At 33.8% G+C, this 24,240-nt stretch overlaps 2 protein-coding genes and 2 long non-coding RNA genes across 4 annotated transcripts; 1 reads left to right on the forward strand and 3 right to left on the reverse strand.

Moving 5' to 3' along the window:
• The first annotated feature begins 4,091 nt into the window (after window positions 1-4,091).
• LOC140873333 (heavy metal-associated isoprenylated plant protein 32) lies at window positions 4,092-5,998 on the forward strand. Its single transcript, XM_073276430.1, has 3 exons — window positions 4,092-5,059; window positions 5,384-5,459; window positions 5,772-5,998. The coding sequence occupies exons 1-3, from the start codon at window positions 4,847-4,849 to the stop codon at window positions 5,897-5,899; spliced, it is 417 nt and encodes a 138-aa protein (XP_073132531.1). The 5' UTR covers window positions 4,092-4,846; the 3' UTR covers window positions 5,900-5,998.
• Window positions 5,999-14,060: 8,062 nt separating this feature from the next.
• On the reverse strand, window positions 14,061-15,331 carry LOC140873374 (uncharacterized). The gene is made up of 3 exons (XR_012148008.1): window positions 14,565-15,331; window positions 14,454-14,477; window positions 14,061-14,182 (listed from the first exon to the last, which is right to left on the reverse strand). It is a non-coding gene; the product is annotated as an uncharacterized lncRNA (long non-coding RNA).
• Window positions 15,332-18,671: 3,340 nt separating this feature from the next.
• LOC140873117 (uncharacterized) lies at window positions 18,672-21,754 on the reverse strand. Its single transcript, XM_073276096.1, has 2 exons — window positions 20,632-21,754; window positions 18,672-18,728 (listed from the first exon to the last, which is right to left on the reverse strand). The coding sequence occupies exon 1, from the start codon at window positions 21,752-21,754 to the stop codon at window positions 20,732-20,734; it is 1,023 nt and encodes a 340-aa protein (XP_073132197.1). The 3' UTR covers window positions 18,672-18,728; window positions 20,632-20,731.
• A 738-nt stretch (window positions 21,755-22,492) lies between these two features.
• On the reverse strand, window positions 22,493-23,634 carry LOC140872988 (uncharacterized). Its single transcript, XR_012147954.1, has 3 exons — window positions 23,358-23,634; window positions 23,247-23,270; window positions 22,493-22,976 (listed from the first exon to the last, which is right to left on the reverse strand). It is a non-coding gene; the product is annotated as an uncharacterized lncRNA (long non-coding RNA).
• Window positions 23,635-24,240: the final 606 nt, after the last annotated feature.

A 24,240-nucleotide genomic window follows, 5' to 3' on the forward strand; every position in this document is an offset into this window, starting at 1 on the left:
GAAATATTCTGAGTCGCTATGCATGTTATTGTTTTTGTCAGCATGATACATTTTTATTATTTTCAGTGATTGAGGGTCTAGAATATTTATTTAATATTTTCAGTGCATGCAAACTTTTATTTACTTATGCAGTATATTTTTAATTAATGTTTGACTCAGATATTTATTATATTTTTAAGAATGTATTTTTATTTAAGTATTTAATTGTTTATTCATTTTAAATATTTTTATTCTGTGCATATATGTATGGGCATATATGTACATATTTTATTTAGTAAGTATAAATTTTTTTTTTTTCCGCATATTTATTTATTATAGAGTTAGGGTCGTTTCATTAACAAGTATTTTTTTAAAAAAAAACTATTTTTAAGAATTTTTTTTTTTTAAAAATAAATGATTTTCTTTTGTTGACTTCCATAACCAAATGCACTCTTAGTCAAAAGTTATATTCAAGGTTCTCAGTAAAAGTGGAAATAACTATATTTTGGATTTGATATTTAAGAAACATATTTTATAGAAAAATCATTTTAAAGAGATACTGAAGTATTATTGTAAATTTTAAATTTTTGATTGCTCAAATCCATAAATTTTAATTTTTAAACGATATAAAAGCATACCAAAATATCCGTTTTTTTTGTTAATGAATTTGTACACAACTGTGCGTGTGGGTTGTTAGTTCGATTCTACTATATGTCGTAAGGGTTGATTCAATAAATAAAATATATACATATTTACAAAAACTGGTCATTCGGCGGATTAGATATATAAAACTATTCAATATAAATTCATAACAATAAAAACGTCAAATTTCATAACAAAAATCATTCATTTACAAAGATTGATGTTCTAAACCAAGATATACTTTAACAAACATCTTCAAGAACAAAACCCTAACAATTGGGGATAAAATATATATCATGAAGAACTGTAACAAATAAATACGAAATTCAAAATAATCATTCCAATTTTTCGACAAAAATATCAATCAAAACATAAAAAATTATGTTAAAAAAGAAAAGTACCAACACATTTGACAACAAAACCCTAAAAAATTGGGACAAAACGAAACTAGAAAAGATTTTAAAAAATGAGACCAAAATTATTCATAAAAACACTAAAATTGTGGGTTACTCGAGAAAAATAATATATTGTGGTCGATTTCAATAATAGAATACATGTTTAACCTGTTTCTGATTTCTTCTTCTTCATCATCATATTCGGCGATTTTTTTTCCTTCCTCACTTTAGCAGTGCCTGAACCTGACTTCTCTTTCGAATGTTTGCCTCTCCTCGTCATCGGTGCCATCATCAAGACTAAGAATATTGTCGCTAAAGATCAGTGATTTCTGTCGTCGAAGAAGAATCGGGATGAGGGAGAGAAATAAACGTCTCTGATAATATTAAGTATGTCAAAAATGAAGAAAGGGTATTGCGGGGTTATCAAAGAAATTGGGGATAGTTTGGTCAATTGGTCACAAATAGGGAGATCAAGCATATTGCAGGCATTTGTCAGAGAACTAGAATACAAAATCTCTTAAACATGGGCTGATAAATCATTTGAGTTTCTTTTTGGGGATTTATCGAGACTGTTTTATATATATATATATATATATATATATATATATATATATATATATAGAAATGATACCCTGCACACCCTTACCCTGCACACATGTGGGCGCCTGCCAACGTGGCGCGCCCACAACCACACAAATTTTTTATTTTTATTTTTTTTTACAAAAAACGGTTGACCAATCATGAACCGCCACGTAAGCGGTGTCCATGTTACCCTGCACCCTAGGGGTGCAGGGTATCAAAATTATATATCAGAAATGATACCCTGCACACCCTTACCCTGCACACCTGTGAGCGCCTGCCAACGTGGCGCGCCCACAACCACACAAATTTTTTATTTTTACATAAAACGGCTGATCAATCATAAACCGCCACGTAAGCTGTGTCTATGCTAGGGTGCAAGATATCAAAATTATATATATATATATATATATATATATATATATATATATATATATATATATATATAGTTTCTTTCAAGTGCCCACCATCATGCCCATCAATGATGTGACACTATTTTATTGGACCTACAGTTTATTACATCTTTATCAAATCCAATAGAATAGTGTCACATCATTGATGTGCATGGTGGTGGGCATAATAGAAGGGCACTTATATGATTTCTCATTTGAAGTCGTGCATTGAAACTTGAACGTCTTGACATATGACACCGTCGGATCAACTATTCGAATAAATCCTCACCCACAATCAATATTATTTGATTTTATTTTAAAGAAATCAAAGCATGATGTAAATATTTAAGGGAAACTGGGGGATGGAGACTTTGGTCAAATATTTCGGTGTAATGTAATCTCATGAGATAACATTAATAATTGCATGGGTGACACCATATAAAAAATCCCAATATAATAAATTAAATTTATGTTTTTTTTAACCCAATTAAATATATGTTTAAAATGTACATCTTTTGAAAAGTATTGTACGTGCAATTCTTTTGATTCACTCGATGAAGTTGACTAGCCGTAAGGTTAGGGATGAGTTACGATATCTGATTAATCTTCAATATCTAGATACAGTGACATTTAAGCGATGATTTGTGGTTAATTTGAGATGCATCAATGCCTAAAATTTGATTTGATGTGTCGATTTTGAGACCTATTTATAACGAACCTCCTAACTCCAACCTCGAACAAAATAATGAGGGCATTTAGGCTCATAATTAATTTTAAGAATTAAGATATCATTTTTTAACCTTCGAATTTAAATATACATGATGAGTTACATTTAATGTACGGAAATTAATGTGATATAGACGCATATCACATCATTTCAAAAAATAAGTAATGTTGACTAGTTTTGCCCTTTTGGGCAGGTTCCAGAGTACTACTACCAATTAATTTTTTTTTTTGAAAAGACCAATTTAATTTAATTTTATAAATGCGGTAATTGCTGAATTGAAATCCAAAAAATAAATTTATGTTTTAAGAGATTATCATATATTTTTGAAACAATTATTTTTATTTTCGTAAAAAATTCAGAGGCAAAACAGAATGCGATCGATCAACCGATTATCGGATAGTGGGTACAATGATTTGTTGGTTTAATTAAATAATTTTTTGTTTCACCATGCATAAAAAAATTACATGCACCCTTGTATGCAATATATTATATTTATGATTACATAAAAAAAACATTATATTTTATAGAAATATGTATGAATCCACAATAAAAATCTACATCCAAATAATTAAGTATTTGAATAATAGAGATCTCTTGAGTACATATACATATATATTTCACATGGACAACCTGGAAGAACTAGATTCCATTCTCCCATGTATATAATGGATAATTTCCTGGATAATAGCTAGTCTGATCAATAATTGAATAACCGGTGGCCCTTCAATTATATATATATATATATATCATCTGCATGAATTATTCGATTCCGGAATAAGACAAATATTCAGGCGCAAAAGTCTCACTATTAATCATAATTCCAATAATTATAGTATTATGTTTAAACATAGACACACATTAAAAATTATCCAGTGTTGCGGATTTTCGTAAATCATATCATTTATAGTACACATTCACATCCGTCGATTATCTCATATCATCTAAGATGCATTCAAAGACTTACATTTATTATCATGCACATGTAATGTAATGTCCTTCGAAAAAAAATATAGACCGATCTCGTGTACCATGTTCTAAAAATATATGCATATTTAATTTATACACAAACTATTTCCAGTTAATTTTCAGCCTGTGTGATTGGCGTGGGTGGCTGCTAAGTCAAATGTCCCATTAGCTACCTCTCTGACTCAATATCAATAGGTTCAAATTTTCTCCGGTGTTAATATAATGTTCCATTTTTCGGAGACCAATCAATAATTGTGAGTGAAGGCAGATGAAACATATGAAAACTTTATATAATCTTATTTAAAATTGTTCGATCTACATGGGATCTAGCTATATATTATGTTTAAGATTGGGTTTGATTTTCTTGAAAGAACATGTGATCCCTAGCTACTAACTACATATGAATTATATTGTTCCGCTTCATCTCCCTATGAAATTGGGATAATTCATTTATGTATGCATTTATTTTAACATTTACTTCTTGAGATTCCCGATATATATGAATATTGACTTTTGCTTTTATCTGGATGACTGGATCATATATATTTGTCCTAACTTGTATATCAACACATGGGTAATATTTAACGTTTGATGGATCGTGAAACGTGATAAAATATGGATCGTTAGATTAATTATCAGAACAAAACTCTTAAGATACGTTCGAACTCAGCCGAATTTTTTTTTAAGACAAGAAAAAAAAAAAGAAGAGTAAATTGTGGAACTTACAATTAATGATTATTTTCTGAGAATTTCCTTGGGTCACTTGATGAGACAGCTGCCTAATTTAAAAGACATTAAATTTCACACAGTATCGATCGTTCGATATTGGTTAATTTAACTTGTCTAGCTGTATGCATGTCATGTGCTCCATCAAATAGATGTTAGTGAAAAAAGTTGATGGATTAATTCAATCAAATTGGAGATAAATATATAGGAAGATAAAAGATTGGTTGTCGAGTTATATAAATATATATTATAGAGTTAATTAATTTCTTAGTTTAATCTTCGGTCTTCAAGGCAAAATTTGTGGCTCCACCACGGGTAGGATTATTAATTAATAATGGAGGTGGAGGGGAAATTGTGTCTATAGGCTATAAACGAACGAACACATATTGTTCAAAGTGGAAACTAATATTAATATTTGGGATTTGTGGAGCTTACGTACAATGAGAAAGGTGATGAGTTACAGCAGAGTACTGGAAAGATTGTGTCTATTTTCGGGAGCCAACAATGATCAGGCTTCTTCCGAGTACTGTAATTACGATGAACATGAAAGTAAGCCATTGATTAATGAGAGCAAAGTCCAAGTGATTTCCTCATTGAAGCTCAAGGATGTCATCTCTGGTGCTCCTACCCTTGCCTTCCAGTTAAAGCCTAAGGTGTTTTTAAATTTATAATTTTGTTTCTATATATTCTAAAGTTTTATTCGTAGTTTATTCGAGATCTGCTGCCTCTTAATTCAATGCTTACTCCTGGAAATTAGTTGCTGCAAGAGATGTAGTACTATAGCTAATTTGTTGCAAGATCATTTGGTGATAATTACAATGTTTGTAGGAACTTTGGTTTGATAATTTTAATTTGTTGCCGATTGGTCGCATAGGACCACGGGATGAAACTAGTATATATGGTAATAATTAAAACCATGTGTAAAAAAAACATTGGGGATATGGGATTTAATGTGATGTTCTTACATGATTTTGCAGATAGTGGTGATGAAGGTTTCAATGCACTGCAATGGCTGCGCTAGGAAAGTAGAGAAGCACATTTCTAAGTTGGAAGGTAATTAATGTTCAATCAACTAATTAATTTATGGTAAATCATCTGTCATATTGATTATCCTCCACCAAACAAATCCAACGCCCATGATCAAGATTAAAGAGATATCATGTTCTCAAATACTAGAAAATAGTTTTCTGGCTGATAAAGGAAAGGCAAAAAAAACAAACAAACAAACTAGCATGTATTTTCAAAAAAATTAAGATATAAATACAAATAAGCCATTTATCCATAAATAGTGTCATTTTTAGTTCGCATAATATTATTATATTCTCAAATAATAACTTTAATACTGTTTATATTCATTGAGAACAGGTGTGACATCATACCAAGTAGACCTGGAAACGAAGATGGTAGTGGTGAGTGGAGACATTGTTCCATTCGAAGTCTTGGAGAGTGTATCTAAAGTTAAAAATGCACAGCTATGGGAAAATAACCCTTGATCTGTTTCAATAAGTTTTTTTTGGATTTTATGTAATAATTTATCTTTGAAAAAAAAAAAATCATATGTTAGATCAAAATGAAATTGCCATAAATCGTTCAACGACGTCAAATTTATCACAAAATCTTTTGTGAGATCCTCTCACGAAATAATTCTGTGAGACAAATCTACTATTTGGCTATTACCTTTCACTTTAAAAATCGGACTTATCTATCTCAATTAAAGATAAATATATGTGAAATCGAAAAAATTTACCCCAAATTTATGGGGTTCATCATTCATGCATCTGTATCGATCGGTATCTTTTTCTTCATTTGCAGACACCTGCACGTGTTGTGATTGTGTATACACACAAATCTAAATAAAATCACTTTCAAATGGCAACACCAATTGGAAAAGTAGGAACCGAATGCCCAACACTTTGCCATTGAAAATGAGAACACATTTAGAAAAGAAAATGCAAATACAGCCTCAATATTTGAGCCACATTAATGCCACCGATCTATCCTAAAACATATATTATGATGTCTCTATTCACACGCGTAATACATGTGTTTTATCCACTAGAATGAATTACCCATCTCCATACAATACTTTGATAGAATGCACAGCTTGGAAAAGCATTTCACACATTTGGCAATGTTTTGCAATGCGTTAAAAGTCTAAAAAATTCATACTTACCAACTCTAAGAATGCCAAAAAATAGAGCTACTTTAAATTATTTACTTTTACAGAGAAACTGAACAAGATGATTCTTGAATCACTAATTCGACACACTTTCAAATTTTGCATTGGAAAAACTCGAATTAAGAGCATACTTATATTTCCAACTTCGATGTTGATTTTAGCCGGATGAACTCAAGCAATACACATTATGATATTGAGAAGTCATTGCTGGCTTCACGCGATTATATAAATCAATAATCCACAATAAATATAAGTATTTAAGGTCAAATTGAAGATCAAGTCGTGGGGCCACGTCCCGGGCCCAAATCCGCACCCACGCGACTGTACAATAGGCCCATATAGCAACTAATTCGTATTCGATCTCGCATTACAAAAATGATTAACCCAAGTTGCTATAGAAGTCTATCGTAGCCCATTTTAAATTCATTTTAAAATTTTCATTTTTTTTCACGTGGGACTGGGGCGTCACACATTGTTCCTACGTCTTGTTACATTACAAATGTCAGTATGCGTACATCTTATTGAACATGTGAATCACAGCACAGTTGCATTATACATCCATAACGTAACATAAAACTTGTCCAACAGAAGCTTCAAACTATTTCCTGGGAAAACAACATATTATAGTTCAGAGCAGAGCATCAAACGATGCTTCAAGCGTGAGCATACATAAACATTAATGCAATCTCTCGAGACACAAAAATCCTAATTTCCACGAATATAGCAGTACCATTAATCGGATTGTGATAAGAAGAAAGAACCAAATGTTTGACATATATCTGTAGGCTTATAGATGAAGAAAATAAGGGCGCAACATAAATGTTTTGAGCAGAAAATCCGCAAGAGAATATTGAAGTGTTGTTTCCATTGACAGAATTTTCATTTATTTCAGTGTGATAATCCCCATTCTTCTTAAAAGACATCTGGACAAGTGGAGATTAGGGGAAAAAAAAGTGTACGTATCTGGGTACAACATGGTTTAATTTATTGCATAATACAAAGATCCATGTTTTATTTTTGTTCATTTTAAAATTTTAAAATAATTAGTATTATATATTAATAAATCGTATATATATTTTAATTATTTATTCTACCTTATGTTAGGCACTTAGGCTAGATGGCATGGGTTTTTCTCCAAAGCATTGCAGAACAAGGTTCGAAACTCTTTGTACAAACTTCAAATTTTTAATACATTTTTTTATTCTTATTTGTATTGAATTCATGGATTAATTAAATCATCTTCAATTTTTTTTAATTGGATCGATCAGTTTTAATGATTTAACAAGAATGTCTATTATTAAGCCTTATTTAAATTTCTATAAAACTAAAACTTCACTTTTAATTAAAATTTTATTTTAACTCATTTTTTTAGTACTGAAAAAAGGTCTAAAAAATTAGTTAAAAATACGCTTCTGAACATTAAATTACATTTTAAAAATAAAATATAAAATGACACAAAAACTTAGGATTTTTTTATTAAATTAAAATTTGATCTCACTAATAATGACACATCTTTGTGGACCTCGAACAAAAATTTTTCAATTATTTTTTATATATATATATCTCACACTCAAATACAAAATTTTAGGAAAATAGTGCATAGACATGGGGTGCAATCGAATCGAACAAGTTCACGAGTTTTTCGAGTCTATTCAATAAATATTTGATTCGTATTCGAATTTATCGAACGTGAGCCGAATTCGAACATGCTCGAACTTTTTTTCAAGCCAAGCTCAAGCCAAAATTATTTTTTTTCTCCAAAGCATGGCACGTGTTGTGATTGTGTATACACACAAATCTAAATAAAATCACTTTCAAATGACAACACCAATTGAAAAAGTAGGAACCGAAGGCCTAACACTTTGCCATTGAAAATGAGAACACATTTAGAAAAGAAAATGCAAATACAACCTCCATATTTGAGCCACATTAATGCCACCGATCTATCCTAAAACATATAATATGATGTCTCTATTCGTAAGCATAATACATGAGTTTTATCCACAAGTATGAATTACCCATCTCCATACAATACTTTTATAGAAGGCATAGCTTGGAAAAGCGTTTCTTCAAATTTGGCAATGTTTTGCGGTGAGTTAAAAGGTCTAAAAAATTCATACTTACCAACTCTAAGAACGCCAAAAAATAGAGCTACTTTAAATTATTTACTTTTACAGAGAAACTGAATAAGATGATTCTTGAATCACTAATTCGAAACACTTTCAAATTTTGCATTAGAAAAACTCGAATTAAGAGCATACTTATATTTCCAAACTTCGATGTTGATTTTAGCCGGATGAACTCAAGCAATACACATTATGATATTCAGAAGTCATTGTTGGCTTCACGCGATTATATTAATCAATAATCCACAATAAATACGAAGTATTTAAGGTCAAATTGAATAAAAGAGAAAGTCGTGGTGCCCATGGTTTCTACGTCTTGTTACATTACAATTGTCAGTATGCCATACACATAGGCGTAGCCAGAAATTTTTTCGACCCTGGGCTGAATGATTATTCGCAGGATGTTGTCATCACGATTTGAAATCTCATCATTAGTTGAAGATTTTCTTTATTACTGCTTAGCTTTTATTAGAAAAAGCAACCTATTAATAAATATATAATTCACTTGTTAGAAAACTATCTGATTATATACATCAAAACTGTAACAATGAATTAAGTCCCGGAAATCATAGTGAAAAGGAAAAAAATGCAAGAAGAAAATAACATTTCTTAGAAGCATTTTCTCAAACAATACAAATAATAACCAATATACAAGTTATAATATCATGACAACCCAAAAAAAGTTCAAAAACACAAACATAATATCAATAATAGTCTATGAATTCAACAAAATATATAATCACAAATAAAAAATTGACTTATCCAAACAAATAAACCTAAGAATTAACAGATTTTTAACAATAAAATTAGTCGTTAACGAATTTTTTGAGAATTCACCATATTTAAATTTTACTATTTAAATTTTATAATATCCCATATAGTTTAATTTTAAAATCAAAATTTTTTTTAATCAAGCTTGTTATTAATTTTTTATAATAATATCTTATTGAAATAATAATACTTCAATGTTCACTGTGAAATCCATGCTATCCAAAAATCCTAAATGATAATTGCACACAACTATGAAGCAATGGTAGAGAAAAGGAGGGAGGAAAACTCACAAGATGATAACAGAAAAAGAAGCTCGGCCGTCGACTAGATAATGCCTACACGACAATTGAAAACCAAGGAAACAGAATTGCGAGGGTTTCTATCGTCTGCTCTCAATATAAAAATTATTTCCCTGCTAATGGACTGGACCAAATCTTAGGACATCCACAGTAGAAAAATCCCAACATGAGCTCTTTCGCGCTTCTCACTCCGCCACATCATTGCCACGTCAAAAACAAAAAACCCCGTCTAACCCTCCACTATAACAAAAAACTCAAACAACTTTTTTATGGACCCCACATTCAATTCAAATATATATCAACTATCAATCTATAAATTTTATATATTTATATATACAAATGATATATTTTTATTATGTTTTACTTAATTTTCATAAAAAAATATAACTTTTATTAATTATTAATAAAAAATTATAAAATTTTTATTATTAGATCTATTTTATCATTGATCTATTTTAAAAAAATAAACGGCTAGTTTAATAAAAAAATAAAAAAATTACAATGGCTATACACACAATTTTTAAAAATATAAACACAAATTAAACAAATGAAAGTAATTGTTATAATAAAAATGAAAATAAAAAACAAAAAAACAAATGAAAAAGCCACGAACGTCAAAACACAAAAGTGTGTATTTATATATCATACATATATATATATAACAATAATATATTAAACAATAAAAAAACTTTAAAAAAAAGGCAAAGAGCGCTCGCTCTGGACAGTAAAAGCGCCCTTTGCTCTGGAAATTAAAGAGGGAAGAGCTCTTTAAATATTGCCACCTCAGCCCAATGGCAGCTCGAAGATGCCCCTAATTGGGCTACATAAAAAAACTAGCCTAGGCTATAATTAAAATATATACAATACTAACAATCAGCCTTTGGGGTGGCTCCGTCCCAAGCCGTACATCTTATTGAACATGTGAATCACAACACAACCGCATTATACATCCATAACGTAACATAGAACTTGTCCAATAGAAGCTTCAAACTATTTCCTGGGAAAACAACATATTATAGTTCAGAGCAGAGCATCAAACCATGCTTCAAACGCGAGCAGGCATGAACATTAATGCAATCTCTCGTGACACAAAAATCCTAATTTCCACGAAAATAGCAGTACCATTAATCAGATTGTGATAAAAAGAAAGAGCCAAATGTTTGACATATATCTGTAGGCTTATAGATGAAGAAAATCAGGCAACATAAATGTTTTGAGCTGGAAATCCACAACAGAATATTGTAAGTGTTGTTTCCATTGACAGAATTTTCATTTATTTCAGTGTGAAAATCCTCATTCTTCTTAAAGGACAACTGGACAAGTGAAGATTAGGGGAAAAAAAGTGTACGTATCTGGGTATAACATGGTTTAATTTATTGCATAATACAAATTAAGATCCATGTTTTATTTTTGTTCATTTAAATTTTTTAAAATAATTAGTATTATATATCAATAAATCGTATATATATTTTAATCATCTATACTTTATGTTAGGCTAGATGGCATGGTTTTTCTCCAAAGCATAGCAGACCAAGGTTCGAAACTCTTTGTACAAACTTCAATTTTTTAATACATTTTTTTATTCTTATTTGTTTTGAACTCATGGATTAATTGACATGTCTTCAATTTTTTTAATTTGGTCGATCAATTTTAATGATTGAACAAGAATGTCTATTATTAAGCCTTATTTAAATTGAAGTATTTATTTGTTTTTATTTATTGACATTAACCGTGGATATTTTCTATAAAACTAGAATTTTAATTTTAATTAAAATTTTATTTTAACTCATTTTTTTAGTACTGAAAAAGGTCTAAAAAAATTAGTTAAAAAATACGCTTTTGAACTTTAAATTACATTTTAAAAATAAAATATAAATGACACAAAAAATTAGAATTTTTTATTAAATTAAAATTTAATCTCACTAATAATGACAAATCTTTGCGGACCTCGAACAAAAATTTCTCAATTATTTTTTTTATATATATTTCACACTCAAACATAAAATTTTAGAAAAATAATGCATAGACCTAGGGGTGCAATCGAACCAAACATGTTCACGAGCTTTTCGAGCCTACTCGATAAATATTTGATTCGTATTCGAACTTATCGAACTCGAGCCGAATTCGAACATGTTCGAACTCTTTTTCGAGCCGAGCTTAAGTCAAAATTATTTTTTTCGATAGTTCGTGAATAGTTCGCGAGCTTTAATATTTAATTAATACAATATAATTATATAATATATATATATATATATATATATTTCGAGCCTTTTCGAATATTTCAAGCTTTTTGAACCATAATATTCGAGCAACAACTCACTAATATGTTCGAATATTTTGATCCAAATTCGAACCTCATTTTGAGTTGAACTCGAGCCAAAATATTTGAAATTATCGAGCTCAAACACGAATATACTTATAACGATCCGAATTCGAGTTTTTTTACCATTATTCGGCTCAATTCGGTTTGTTTGCACCCCAAATAGACAACAAGTCAAAAGAGTGAATATAGTAGTCATAGCTGAAAATTGGTAGCTACGACACCGCCGCGCACATTATCGCCACTTGATATACGACCCCCTCAAACCCTCAAACTTATTGCATCCTGGATCCGCCCCCTGATCATGACTGCCAATGGAGTTGAATCAATATTCAATGCTAGAATATTGAAGATGGAGACTGATCTTAACACATATGATCACCACTAACTCGATCCATTTGCAAAGCAAGTTGTGCGAGATAATTTTACTTTATCTCAATGCCTGCAATCCACACAATTGGACAAGTTTAAGGTAGTATTTGGGAGAGCATGTAGGAATTACTTTTTAGTTTTTTCTTAACAAAATTTTCAAAATTTTTAAAATTTTGTCAAAGAAAAGTTGAGAAGTTCTTCTTAAAAACTCTCCCAAATAATATTTAAGTATCTTGTGTTGACTGAGATTGCCAGCGAGTATACATGTTTATATGTTGCATTTATTTGGCATTATTATATGACATGATATATGATTTACCGCTTTCTATACTCATATATCATGTGCATATACACGTTGAGCCTATACCTTGATATACCTGATTATAGAGTCGCTCAGCTCTATACTCGATAGTTTGTCATGGAGAGTACCGCGACGGCGGAGACATGTATGTCTGACTATTCTGGTGTACTAGACGAGTGTGGTTGCACCCAGAGGTTGATCCGTGCGGTGGCAGCACTCATGTGGCGCTGATACTGAGCATGACCTTTCAGATAACCCTTTACCAGTCATCATGTGACATGCATTATATACATATGTTTACTCATGTCTATGTACTGGGCGTTAGCGCTCACGTCTTAGTTGTTATCTTGAACACCCTATTCCATGGGGCAGGTCACAGGATGGACGGAGTCGGTAGTTAGAGGAAGGACTAGGAGAGCCGGAGCTTTTTCAGGGGATTTTATACAGTAGGATTTGTTTAGTTGTATAAATGTTTTAGACACTTTTATTTTAAGCTTTTCGATATGGTTGTATCACTACAGTAATAAGCCTGGATTTGTTTTACTAAAGCTGATATGTACTTTTTGGATTATGTTTTCGCACGTTTTACTCTGTTAAATATTTTGCTATATTAAGTTTAATGCATGTTATTAGTTGCTAGTTAATAGGTGATTCCATGCAGGATAACTACAGATTATAGTTTATGTGATTTAATTGATTGGATTTTATATAAAAAATGATAAATTACCATTTTGCCATTTTTAAAATAAATAAAATATAAATAATATTATTTATAAGAGTAATATAGTAATTTAAATTCAATGATTTGATTGATATAAAATAAATGATTAATGATTTGATTGATGTAAAATAAATAATTAATAGATGAATATATAATATGACGAGAAGAACGAATGATTAAATAGGACAATTTATACAAGTATTGGGGAGAAAAAATGAAAAACAGATGACGGTCAAATTCTATTTCTCCCCATGTTCGAAACATCCCCCCCCTTTCAACACACACACACACACACATTTCTTCAGTCTTCAATGGATCATTTTCAAAAGGAAATGAAAAAAAAACTTCTTTGTGAAATAACATAAAAAAAAATATTATAATTATTTAACTTCTTTACATAAAAATTTACTTAACATGTTGTGTAAAACATAATAAAAAAAATTATTTACCGTAACAAAAATGTTGTATTAAAAAAATAAAAGAAAAGAAAAGAAAAGAAAAGAAAACAAAACAAGAAGATGCAGCAAGTGGAGCAGCAAGAACACACTTGTCAACCCCACAAATAGCAATTAGACATTTTACATATCCTCATAAAGGTTGTAAGATAGCGATCAATCCGTACCTTAATTGCCAAATAATTACCAGAGTAATTCTTACAAATTTGGTGCAATCCTAATTACTCCAAACCTGAGGCAATTACCATTTCCATCAATTCTAACATATATTTCAACTTTCAAACAATTTAAATATTCAATCCTAGGGTCGAAAATATCCAAATTAATATTCGGAAAAATTCCGATAAATTCCCAAAAATTCCAGAATTATTATATATTAATTCTAAGGTATTCCAAGACCCAAACATTCAATAATTCAACGCAATAATTCAAAAATCCCTTATATATACACATTCTGAATTTTTGAAAATAATTCCATAAAAAATAGAAAATTCGATCTATACCTCCAATCGGCTCAAATATAGCACCTACAACCAACAAATAATCATATATCAATTATTTGGATTCGAATTCAACCAAAAATTCCCAAATTCAAACCCTAACTCGAAATATACCTCAAGACTTCGAATTAAAGGTCTAAACAACTCGTACAACCTTCCTCCTAGCTCAGGAGGCGGTCGAACGGCGGCTAGGGGCGGCGAAGGCGGCGGCTGGTCGGAAATGGGTTTTTGAAAAGTGCGATAAAAGCTTACAAAATTGGTATCAAAAGAAAGCTCTCGTCGCGAGGATTCCGGAACTACGCTCGGAATAATTTTTGGAGCAACGACGGAGGAGATATCGCCGATTGAAGAAACGAAATGAAAAGAAAATAAGAAGGAAGAGGAGAACAGAGTGCACGGCCGAGAGAGAGGATTGTGAGGAGAGAGGAAAGTAATGCTTGTATGTATATGTGTGTATTTATTTAATTGAGTCCAAAATTTGACCCGGTTAAATTAATTTCAACTCCTGTGCGCCATAAAAATTAAATATGTATTTTAATACCGTCTATACACCGATATTTTCTGACACATATTTTTAACACACAAATTAATTATTTGGCTTAATTATTTTAATTCACCACTTTAAAATAATTATTAACAAATCTAGCCAAATAATAGGGTAATTAGCATCGGGTCCTTACAATTCTCCCCCACTAAAAGATGATTTTGTCCTCGAAATCGAACACACACATAATACAACATACAAAGTGGTTTAAACATCTACCACTGATAATACACAGGATAATCAGAGTACATGGAATAATTCACTGCATTCTCAAACAAGTGAGGCCATTCTTGACGCATCATTGCCTCGATTTCCCATGTAGCCTCTTCTGTCCCATGTCTACTCCACTGAACCATAACCAAAGGAATGATCTTGTTCCGGAGTTGTTTCTCTCTACGATCAAGAATCTTCACTGGGTACTTGGCATAGCTAAGGGAACTATCCAACTCTACCTCCTCGGCCCTCAAGACATGAGATGGATCTGGCTCGTACTTCCGCAACATCGACACATGAAACACATCATGTATCGCAGACAAACTCTGCGGCAAGTCCAAATGATAAGCCAAAATACCAATCTTCTCAACGATCACATACGGACCAATATAACGTGGAGCTAGCTTCCCTTTACGCCGAAATATCATTGTACCACGAAACGGTGAAACTTTCAGGAAAACATAATCACCAACCTGAAATTCTAAAGGTCTACGCCTCTTGTTTGCATAACTAGCTTGGCGATCTTGGGCTGCTTTCATTCTTTTACTGATCAAGAAAACTTTGTCCTTCATCTCCTGAACGAATTTAGGCATAGCCAATCGCCGTTCTCCTACTTCTTCCCAGCAAGTTGGAGGTCTGCACTTTCTTTCATACAAGGCTTCAAAAGGAGCCATTCCAATCGAAGTATGGAAACTGTTATTGTAGGAGAATTCAACCAAAGATAACGATTCTTGCCAACTGCCACTGAAATCCATCACCACAGCTCTCAACATGTCTTCCAATGTTTGGATGGTCCTCTCTGACTGACCATCTGTCTGTGGGTGATAGGCAGTGCTCATCGCTAACTTTGAACCCAAGGCTGATTGCAGACTAGCCCAAAACTTAGAAGTAAATCTTGGATCACGATCAGATACTATGGTTACTGGTACACCATGCAATCTCACCACATTATCAATGTACAATTTAGCCATTTTCTTATAAGGGCAAGTACGATCATATGGAATAAAATGGGCTTATTTCGATAGTCTATCAACAATCACCCAAATAGCATCGCAACCATGCACAGATCGAGGTAGGTGTGTCACGAAATCCATAGCAATGTTCTCCCAATTCCACTGCGGTACTTCCAGACTATGTAACATACCACCAGGTCTCATCCTCTCAGCTTTAACCTGTTGGCAAGTCAAACATCTTGCTACAAAGTTTGAAATTTCTTTTTTCATGCCTTTCCACCAAAACTGGGATCGCAAAGCATGATACATCTTCCTATTACCTGGGTGAACACTGTGTCGACTACAATGTGCTTCTCGCAAGATATCTTCCTATCAAATTTGGAATCACAAGTCTTCCTTTAAAACGCAAAATTCCATCTGAAGTGACATCAAAGTTATCTGACTGTCCTGTTTGAGACAATTCTTTCAACTTTTGAATATAAGGATCAGTCCTTTGTGCTGTTTTGATGTCAGAAACTATCTGTGGTTCAACTTGAATAGATGAAACTATAACGTAGTCACCAGTAGGTTGGTAAGTCCAACCTGAAGTCCCCAAGTGCTCATGGACTTTCGAGATTATAAGAGATGTTAACATTGCATTCTGAACTTTTCGGCAAAGAGCATCTGCAACTAGATTCATCTTACCGGGTTGATTCTGAATATCACAATCAAAGTCCTTAAGTAATTCCATCCAGCGACGTTGTCTCATGTTCAGATCAGATTGTGTGAAAATATATTTAAGACTTTTGTGATCAGAATATATCACAAACTATTCTCCGTATAGATAATGACGCTATATTTTCAATGCAAAGACAATGGCACCCAACTATAAATCATGAACTGGATATCGAGTTTCATGAGGTTTCAATTGACGTGATGCATAAGCAATAACTCGCTCATGCTGCATCAAAACGCATCCAAGCCCATTTAGAAAAGCATCTGTACAAACGACAAACCCACCTGAGCCCGAAGGTAAAGCTAAAACAGGGGTTGTGGTTAACTTTTCTTTCAAAGTCTGAAAACTAGTTTCACACTCACTAGTCCAAACAAAACGTCGATCTTTCTGTGTCAGTTGTGTCATAGGCTTCGTTATCTTAGAAAATCCTTTGATAAATCGCCTGTAATATCCAGCCAATCCCAAGAAACTACGAATCTCAGAAACATTCCTGGGTGTTGTCCAATTAAGGACGACATCAATCTTACTGGGATCAACAGACACTCCTTGAGCTGATATTACATGTCCCAAAAATACAACTCTGTCTAACCAGAACTCACACTTTGAAAACTTGGCATACAGCTGTGCAGTTCTGAGAGTTTGAAGAACTAGCCTCAAATGATCTCGATGCTCCTTCAACGATTTTGAATAGATCAGAATGTCATCAATGAAAACGATAACAAATCTGTCTATAAACTCTCGAAATATACGGTTCATCATATCCATAAAAACCGCTGGAGCATTCGTTAACCCAAATGGCATAACGAGGAATTCATAGTGATCATATCGTGTCCGAAATGCTGTCTTTGGAATATCTTCCTCACGGACTTGAAGCTGATGGTAACCAGAACGAAGATCAATTTTTGAGTACACAGACGTACCTTGCAACTGATCAAATAGATCGTCAATGCGTGGCAATGGGTATTTATTCTTCACTGTGATCTGATTTAACTGATGGTAATCAATTCACATCCTCATTGATCCATCTTTCTTTTTCACAAATAGTATAGGAGCTCCCAAAGGCGACATACTTGGCCTGATGTAACCTTTCTCCAGGAGATCCTGCAACTGTTCTTTTAATTCTTTCAATTCTGCTGGAGCTAATCGATAAGGTGCTCTGGAAACTGGATTTTCTCCTGGCATCAAATCAATACTAAAATCTATTTCCCTTTGAGGCGGAAAGCCTGGAATCTCTTCGGAAAATACGTCAGGAAACTCCTCAACCACTGAAATATCAAAAACTTTCAATCCCTTGTCTTGAGTAGCATCTACTGCATAGATCAAATACCCTTCATTCTCAGCAGACAATAACCCAAACATCTGCATGGCTGACACTAAAGGGATACGGGATCGAGAATCATCACCATAAAAATTTCATTTGCCACCAACATACAGTCGGAATCTTACTACTCCATGAAAACAGTCAACAGTAGATCGATAGTTGGTCAAAGTATCCATTCCGATAATACAGTCAAAATCAGACATAGACAACTTAATCAAGTTGGTTATCATAATACTTTCATCGAAACGGATTACATAGTTTATCACTATCTCACGCGATCTCAAATACGCACCGGCAGGGGTAGACACAGACACTGGATCAATCAACAAGGTAGTAGCAATCTCATGCTCAACAATAAATGCAGCAGATAGATATGAATGAGATGCTCCTGTGTCTATAAATATACGAGCAGGATGATCAAAGATAAAACATATACCTACTATAACCCCTCCAGGTGCATCCTGATCCTGGTCGCGAGTCAATGCATGAACTCTAGCCTGCTGAGGCCCTGAGAACTGCTGCTGAGAAGGACCTCTTAAAAGAGTGGGTGACCGGTTAGCCAACTTGTGGCTAAGGGTTTTTATGACTCTATGTATAAACAATCTTTGTTTAATATAATTTACATTCATTAATGGCATTTTTTCTGTCTTTCTTCATATTGTTATATTGTGATATACTATTGTTGTTTTTATAAAGACCTTGAATATACTATAGTGTAAGTAAGATGAGATAGTGAATAAAGAGAGATCACTATTATGAAACACATCTTATAGTCACTGTATATTCTAAACAGTTCCTAGTCAATTGAGCCGTCCGCTAATAAGGATAAGGATCGCTCGAGATTGAGACTAGCATTTGTGATGCCAAGTACCACGTTTCATTGATAATGGACATGGAGATATTCAAAGCATGCAAATGATATTCATATGATGAATGATCGAACTACCCTATTCGGACTTTCCAAGTGGTTATTATTATTTGAGTGGATAAGTTCGCGGTTTTGGTTGTACACCATTAGTCCTTACTACTTGAAACATCATTGAGACTCTATATGCTAGTACTATACTTTGACTCGTTTACCGACTCTATTGGGGTCATCAGGTGTCGGGATTGGGTACAGTTACGACACATATAGGAGTCGATGCTTTGTTGTCAAGGATTCACCACATACTTGCGAGTGTGGATATCCTATGCGATCTGAGGAGATATTAGTGTGACGAATCTCTGGCCAGAGTACATGATGTGTTTTAGGTTACTCGGTTTTCCTAGTAACACATGCGATGTCAATATTTGATCTCCAAGATGTAATGCATAGTTATCGAATCTCGAACGACTCTCGATGCACCAATGGTTGTTGATTCGATCGGGATATATGGATGAAGGGACCGTACTGTACGCTAACCAAAATCTACTGGTTCTTGCAGGCACTATCAGTGATACCTAGGAAATCATGGGGCGATGTTGCTAGACGCTCTTACCATGATTCGTTGGGCAAGTCGGAAATTGTTGTTCCGAGTCACAAGGAGTTGTGAGCCCACGGCTAGCTGTATCCCTGAACCATTGAGGGTCACACAAGTAATGGATTACTAAACCCCGTTGAGATAGTTAAATTTAAAGAGTTAAATTTAATGAAAGAGAAGTTGGACTTCTTAAATAAAAGGAGTGGAATTTCCTAAAATGACATAGGGATGAGCATTTTTGGAAATCACTGAATTCGGATTCAGAAAAATTATCTTGACTTCAAAAGATGCAGAAATGGTTTTTGTGCACATTGGTAAAATCAGTTTATCAATCGGAGTCACGATGAATTTTATATTAATTTCTATAATAACAGGCTTGGCTTGTTGGGCTTAAGTTATGGATTATGGGCCCTAAGCAGTTAGAGTCCTAATACAATTATAACTTAATCTAGTTTAGAAATTATCTATAAATACATGTGTAGTGTTCGAAAATCATGAGCTTTCAGTCTTGCAATTTTCGAATTACACACATATTTTCAAGAGGATTTTTCGAAAATCCTCTACTCCTTTTTGAGATAATTCAGTCTGTAATTTTTGTGAAAAATTACATTCGGAATTGACAGATCAAATCTGTTTATTCTCTTCGATAAACATCTGATTGATTTCTAGTGCAATCAATCAGAGGGTTTTAGTTTTCTATTCGTGGACTTAATTCCAGAGGTTGATCGTGAGAGTCATCGGTTCCCGGGATTTACAAGAAGAGCAGATTAAATTCTGTTGGAGTCCATAATCAAGCCTTTGCTTGAATAGGTAAAAATATTTAATTGTGTATTTATATTTCTACTCGCAAGATTTTAATCGTTAGGATTTGATACCCACGATATGGAATCGTTCCATATCGAAAAATAAATTTTTTTAAACTTCCGCTGCTCCGGGTATCACATCCGTGTGATCAGAGAACGCATGTTCCAACACCTCTCGGTTGGGAGAAACTGGGTTGCGGCGCAAACTGAGGAGTGAAAGGTCTAGGAGCTGGGGCTCGAGGAAACTGGCTAAACTGAGAAGACTGATGCTGCTATCCTCCCCCACTAGGACAAACCTTTGCATAATGTCCTGGTTGGCCACAAGTACGACAGACTCCTTGAACTCCTACACACTGATCAGATGAATGCCTTCCTCCACACTTATTGCAAGACTCTCTAGGAACCCATGAAGATCCCCCACCACGAGAACTACCAGAACTAGAGGAAGTGCTAAATGACTTCTTTTTGAATTGCTTTCCCTTAGGCTTAAATCTTTGCGGCCTAGGTTGCTGAAATGATTGCTGGGGTGTAAAAGAGGTGTTTGCTGAAAATTGTGCAGTTCCAGTTGGTGCTTGCATCGTATACTGTGGTCGACCCCTTCTTAACCCTGCTTCTTGTCTAATGGCTTTGTCAACCGCATCAGCATAATCAACTGGGTTGCTGGCCAATACCAAGGAGTACAGATTCTGATTCAATCCTTCCATAAACTTTTCGAGTTTAGCTCCATCCTTAGAAGCAATGTGCGGCACATAAGTAAACAATGAAGACAGGTTCCTGGCATACTCTGCAGCACTCAATTCACCTTGAACCAGATTGAAGTACTCAGATGTTTTCTCTGCCACAAAATAAGGTGGAGCATATTCTTGTCGGAACTTGGAGCAGAAAACATCCCAAGTAACAGGTTTACCAGCCTCAACCAGAGCTGTTCGCATAGCCTCCCACCAACGTTCAGGAGTATCTTTCAGTTGTAGAACCACCATTGTTACCCTTCGTTCAGAATTATAGTGCACCAATCCGAACAGGTTGTTCATGGCTCTCAACCAAGATTCAGCTTTTTCACTGCCTTCATCTCCACTGAAAGTAGGTGGATTCAATCTTTGAAATCTAGCGACCACCAACTCCATCTCATCAACTTGATTGCCCAACCGATCCACTTCAGCATCAATATCATTTATTACATTCCTTGCAGGACGACCACGTCTCCCACGCAAGACTCCATCAAGACCAACCTCATTCTGACTGCCAGATTCTTGGACAACATTCTTTCCTTTTCCACCTCGAAGTCTAGGGGCCATCTAAAGAAATCCATGATCAAATCTTTAGGCATAAAGATAGTACAAGATGATAACGTAATTCTAGGCAAACGAGCTTAACTAAAAGTCAAAGCCTAGTTAACTACTAGCTCTAAATCAAATCATATAAATAACACACAACACGTAAGAGCATGTAGTCAATCAAATACGAAATCATCTTCATTCGTGTCTAGACTCAAGTGTACTAGACTTATTTCGAGCATATCCCAGTTTATGCTTTGATACCAAATGTGAGGGCCCGTTCCTAATTAGTATTTAATGATCATGCATCAGGATTAATTAATGTAAACAGCAAAAACGAGTTAAAATTTTTCTTTCGGGCCTACCAAAAATTCGGCATGACCTCCCCGTAAATCGGACTTACCAGGAAAATCAAAAACTCAGACAGCAATACAATACTCGAAAATAGTGTCCAATTCGACAACACACAAACCTACAGCCGCACTGGCCAGGTCTAATCACATGCAAGCCGACAAGGCTAAATACAACAACAAGCAAATCCCAAACGTCGTAAAAATAACGATACAGATACATGTGGCATCTCCCCGGCAAATGAAAGACTCCAATAATAATATATAATATCTGGGAACTCACAAAGACTCAATACCCTTCATGGGCTCCACTGGCAGATGCACCACCAGAGGCAACAGAACCACCTGTACTACCTGCCATGGCAATAACAACAAAACCACAGCAGTCCAGAGGAACAGGGGTCAAACCCCAGTACGAAGATCAAATAAATTACCGCAAAATAAATGATATGTAAAACAACTAATGCAATGCGAGTGAATGGTACCAAGGAACAACGGATATCAAAATCTGGATCCAAAGAACAATAGCTAATATGTGGCCATCTGCGCTAGGAGGACAGTTCAAACACTGCGCGGCCCTGCATCAGTATGCGTCAAGGGGGACAGTCTACAGAACTACGCGGCCCTTACGCTAGCATCAGATTTCTAAACAACTCATTAAAGAGTTGATAACAATCTCAGGAATAAGAGAATAATGGCTCAATATGAATGCAAAGCATCATTCATCACAATCATCATATAAAACATATAAACAAGCCAATACCTCAAATAGCAATTAGACATTTTACATATCCTCATAAAGGCTGTAAGATAGCGATCAATCCGTACCTTAATTGCCAAATAATTACCAGAGTAATTCTTACAAACTTGGTGCAATCCTAATTACTCCAAACCTGAGGCAATTACCATTTTCATAAATTCTAACATATATTTCAACTTTCAAACAATTTAAATATTCAATCTTAGGGTCGAAAATATCCAAATTAATATTCTGAAAAATTCCGATAAATTCCCAAAAATTTCAGAATTATTATATATTAATTCTAAGGTATCTCAAGACCCAAACATTCAATAATTCAACACAATAATTCAAAAATCCCATATATATACATTCTGAATTTTCGAAAATAATTCCATAAAAAAATAGGAAATTCGATCTATACCTCCAATCGGCTCAAATATAGCACCTACAACCAACAAATAATCATATATCAATTATTTGGATTCGAATTCAACCAAAAATTCCCAAATTCAAACCCTAACTCAAAATATACCTCAAGACTTCGAATTAAAGGTCTAAACAACTCGTACAACCTTCCTCCTAGCTCAGGCAGCGATCGGACGGCGGCTAGGGGCGGCAAAGGCGGTGGCTGGTCGAAAATGGGTTTTTGAAAAGTGCGAGAAAAGCTTACAAAATTGATATCAAAAGAAAGCTCTCGTCGCGAGGATTCCGGAACTACGCTCGGAATAATTTTTGGAGCAACGACGGAGGAGATATCGCCGATTGAAGAAACGAAATGAAAAGAAAATAAGAAGGAAGAGGAGAACAGAGTGCACGGCCGAGAGAGAGGGTTGTCAGGATAGAGGAAAGTAATGCTTGTATGTATATGTGTGTATTTATTTAATTGAGTCCAAAACTTGACCTGGTTAAATTAATTCCAACTCCTGTGTGCCATAAAAATTAAATATGTATTTTAATACCGTCTATACACCGATATTTTCTGACACATATTTTTAACACACAAATTAATTATTTGGCTTAATTATTTTAATTCACCACTTTAAAATAATTATTAACAAATCTAGCCAAATAATAGGGTAATTAGCATCGGGTCCTTACATTAATCATGGAGTTTTAATTAGTATTGGGCTACCGAAAATGACACTCATGTCCAATTCAATCCTTATTATCCAATCCAATATTCCATTTAAATCATGGAGTTTTAATTAGTTTAGTATTGGACTACCGAAAATGGAAGTCACGTCCAATTCAATTCTTATTATCCAATACCGTCCATTTTAATCATTGAGTTTTAATTAGTATTGGGCTATAAAAAATAACACTCGCGTCCAATTCAATTTGTTTGTTCAATATGGTTTTCCTTATCTTATTGTCGTTGTTATTGCTGTCTGCTCCAGTGAAAGGTAGGAGTCTTT

Source organism: Henckelia pumila, unplaced genomic scaffold, assembly GCF_033568475.1.
Source record: "Henckelia pumila isolate YLH828 unplaced genomic scaffold, ASM3356847v2 CTG_525:::fragment_3, whole genome shotgun sequence".
In the NCBI taxonomy this organism is placed as follows: Eukaryota; Viridiplantae; Streptophyta; class Magnoliopsida; order Lamiales; family Gesneriaceae; genus Henckelia; species Henckelia pumila.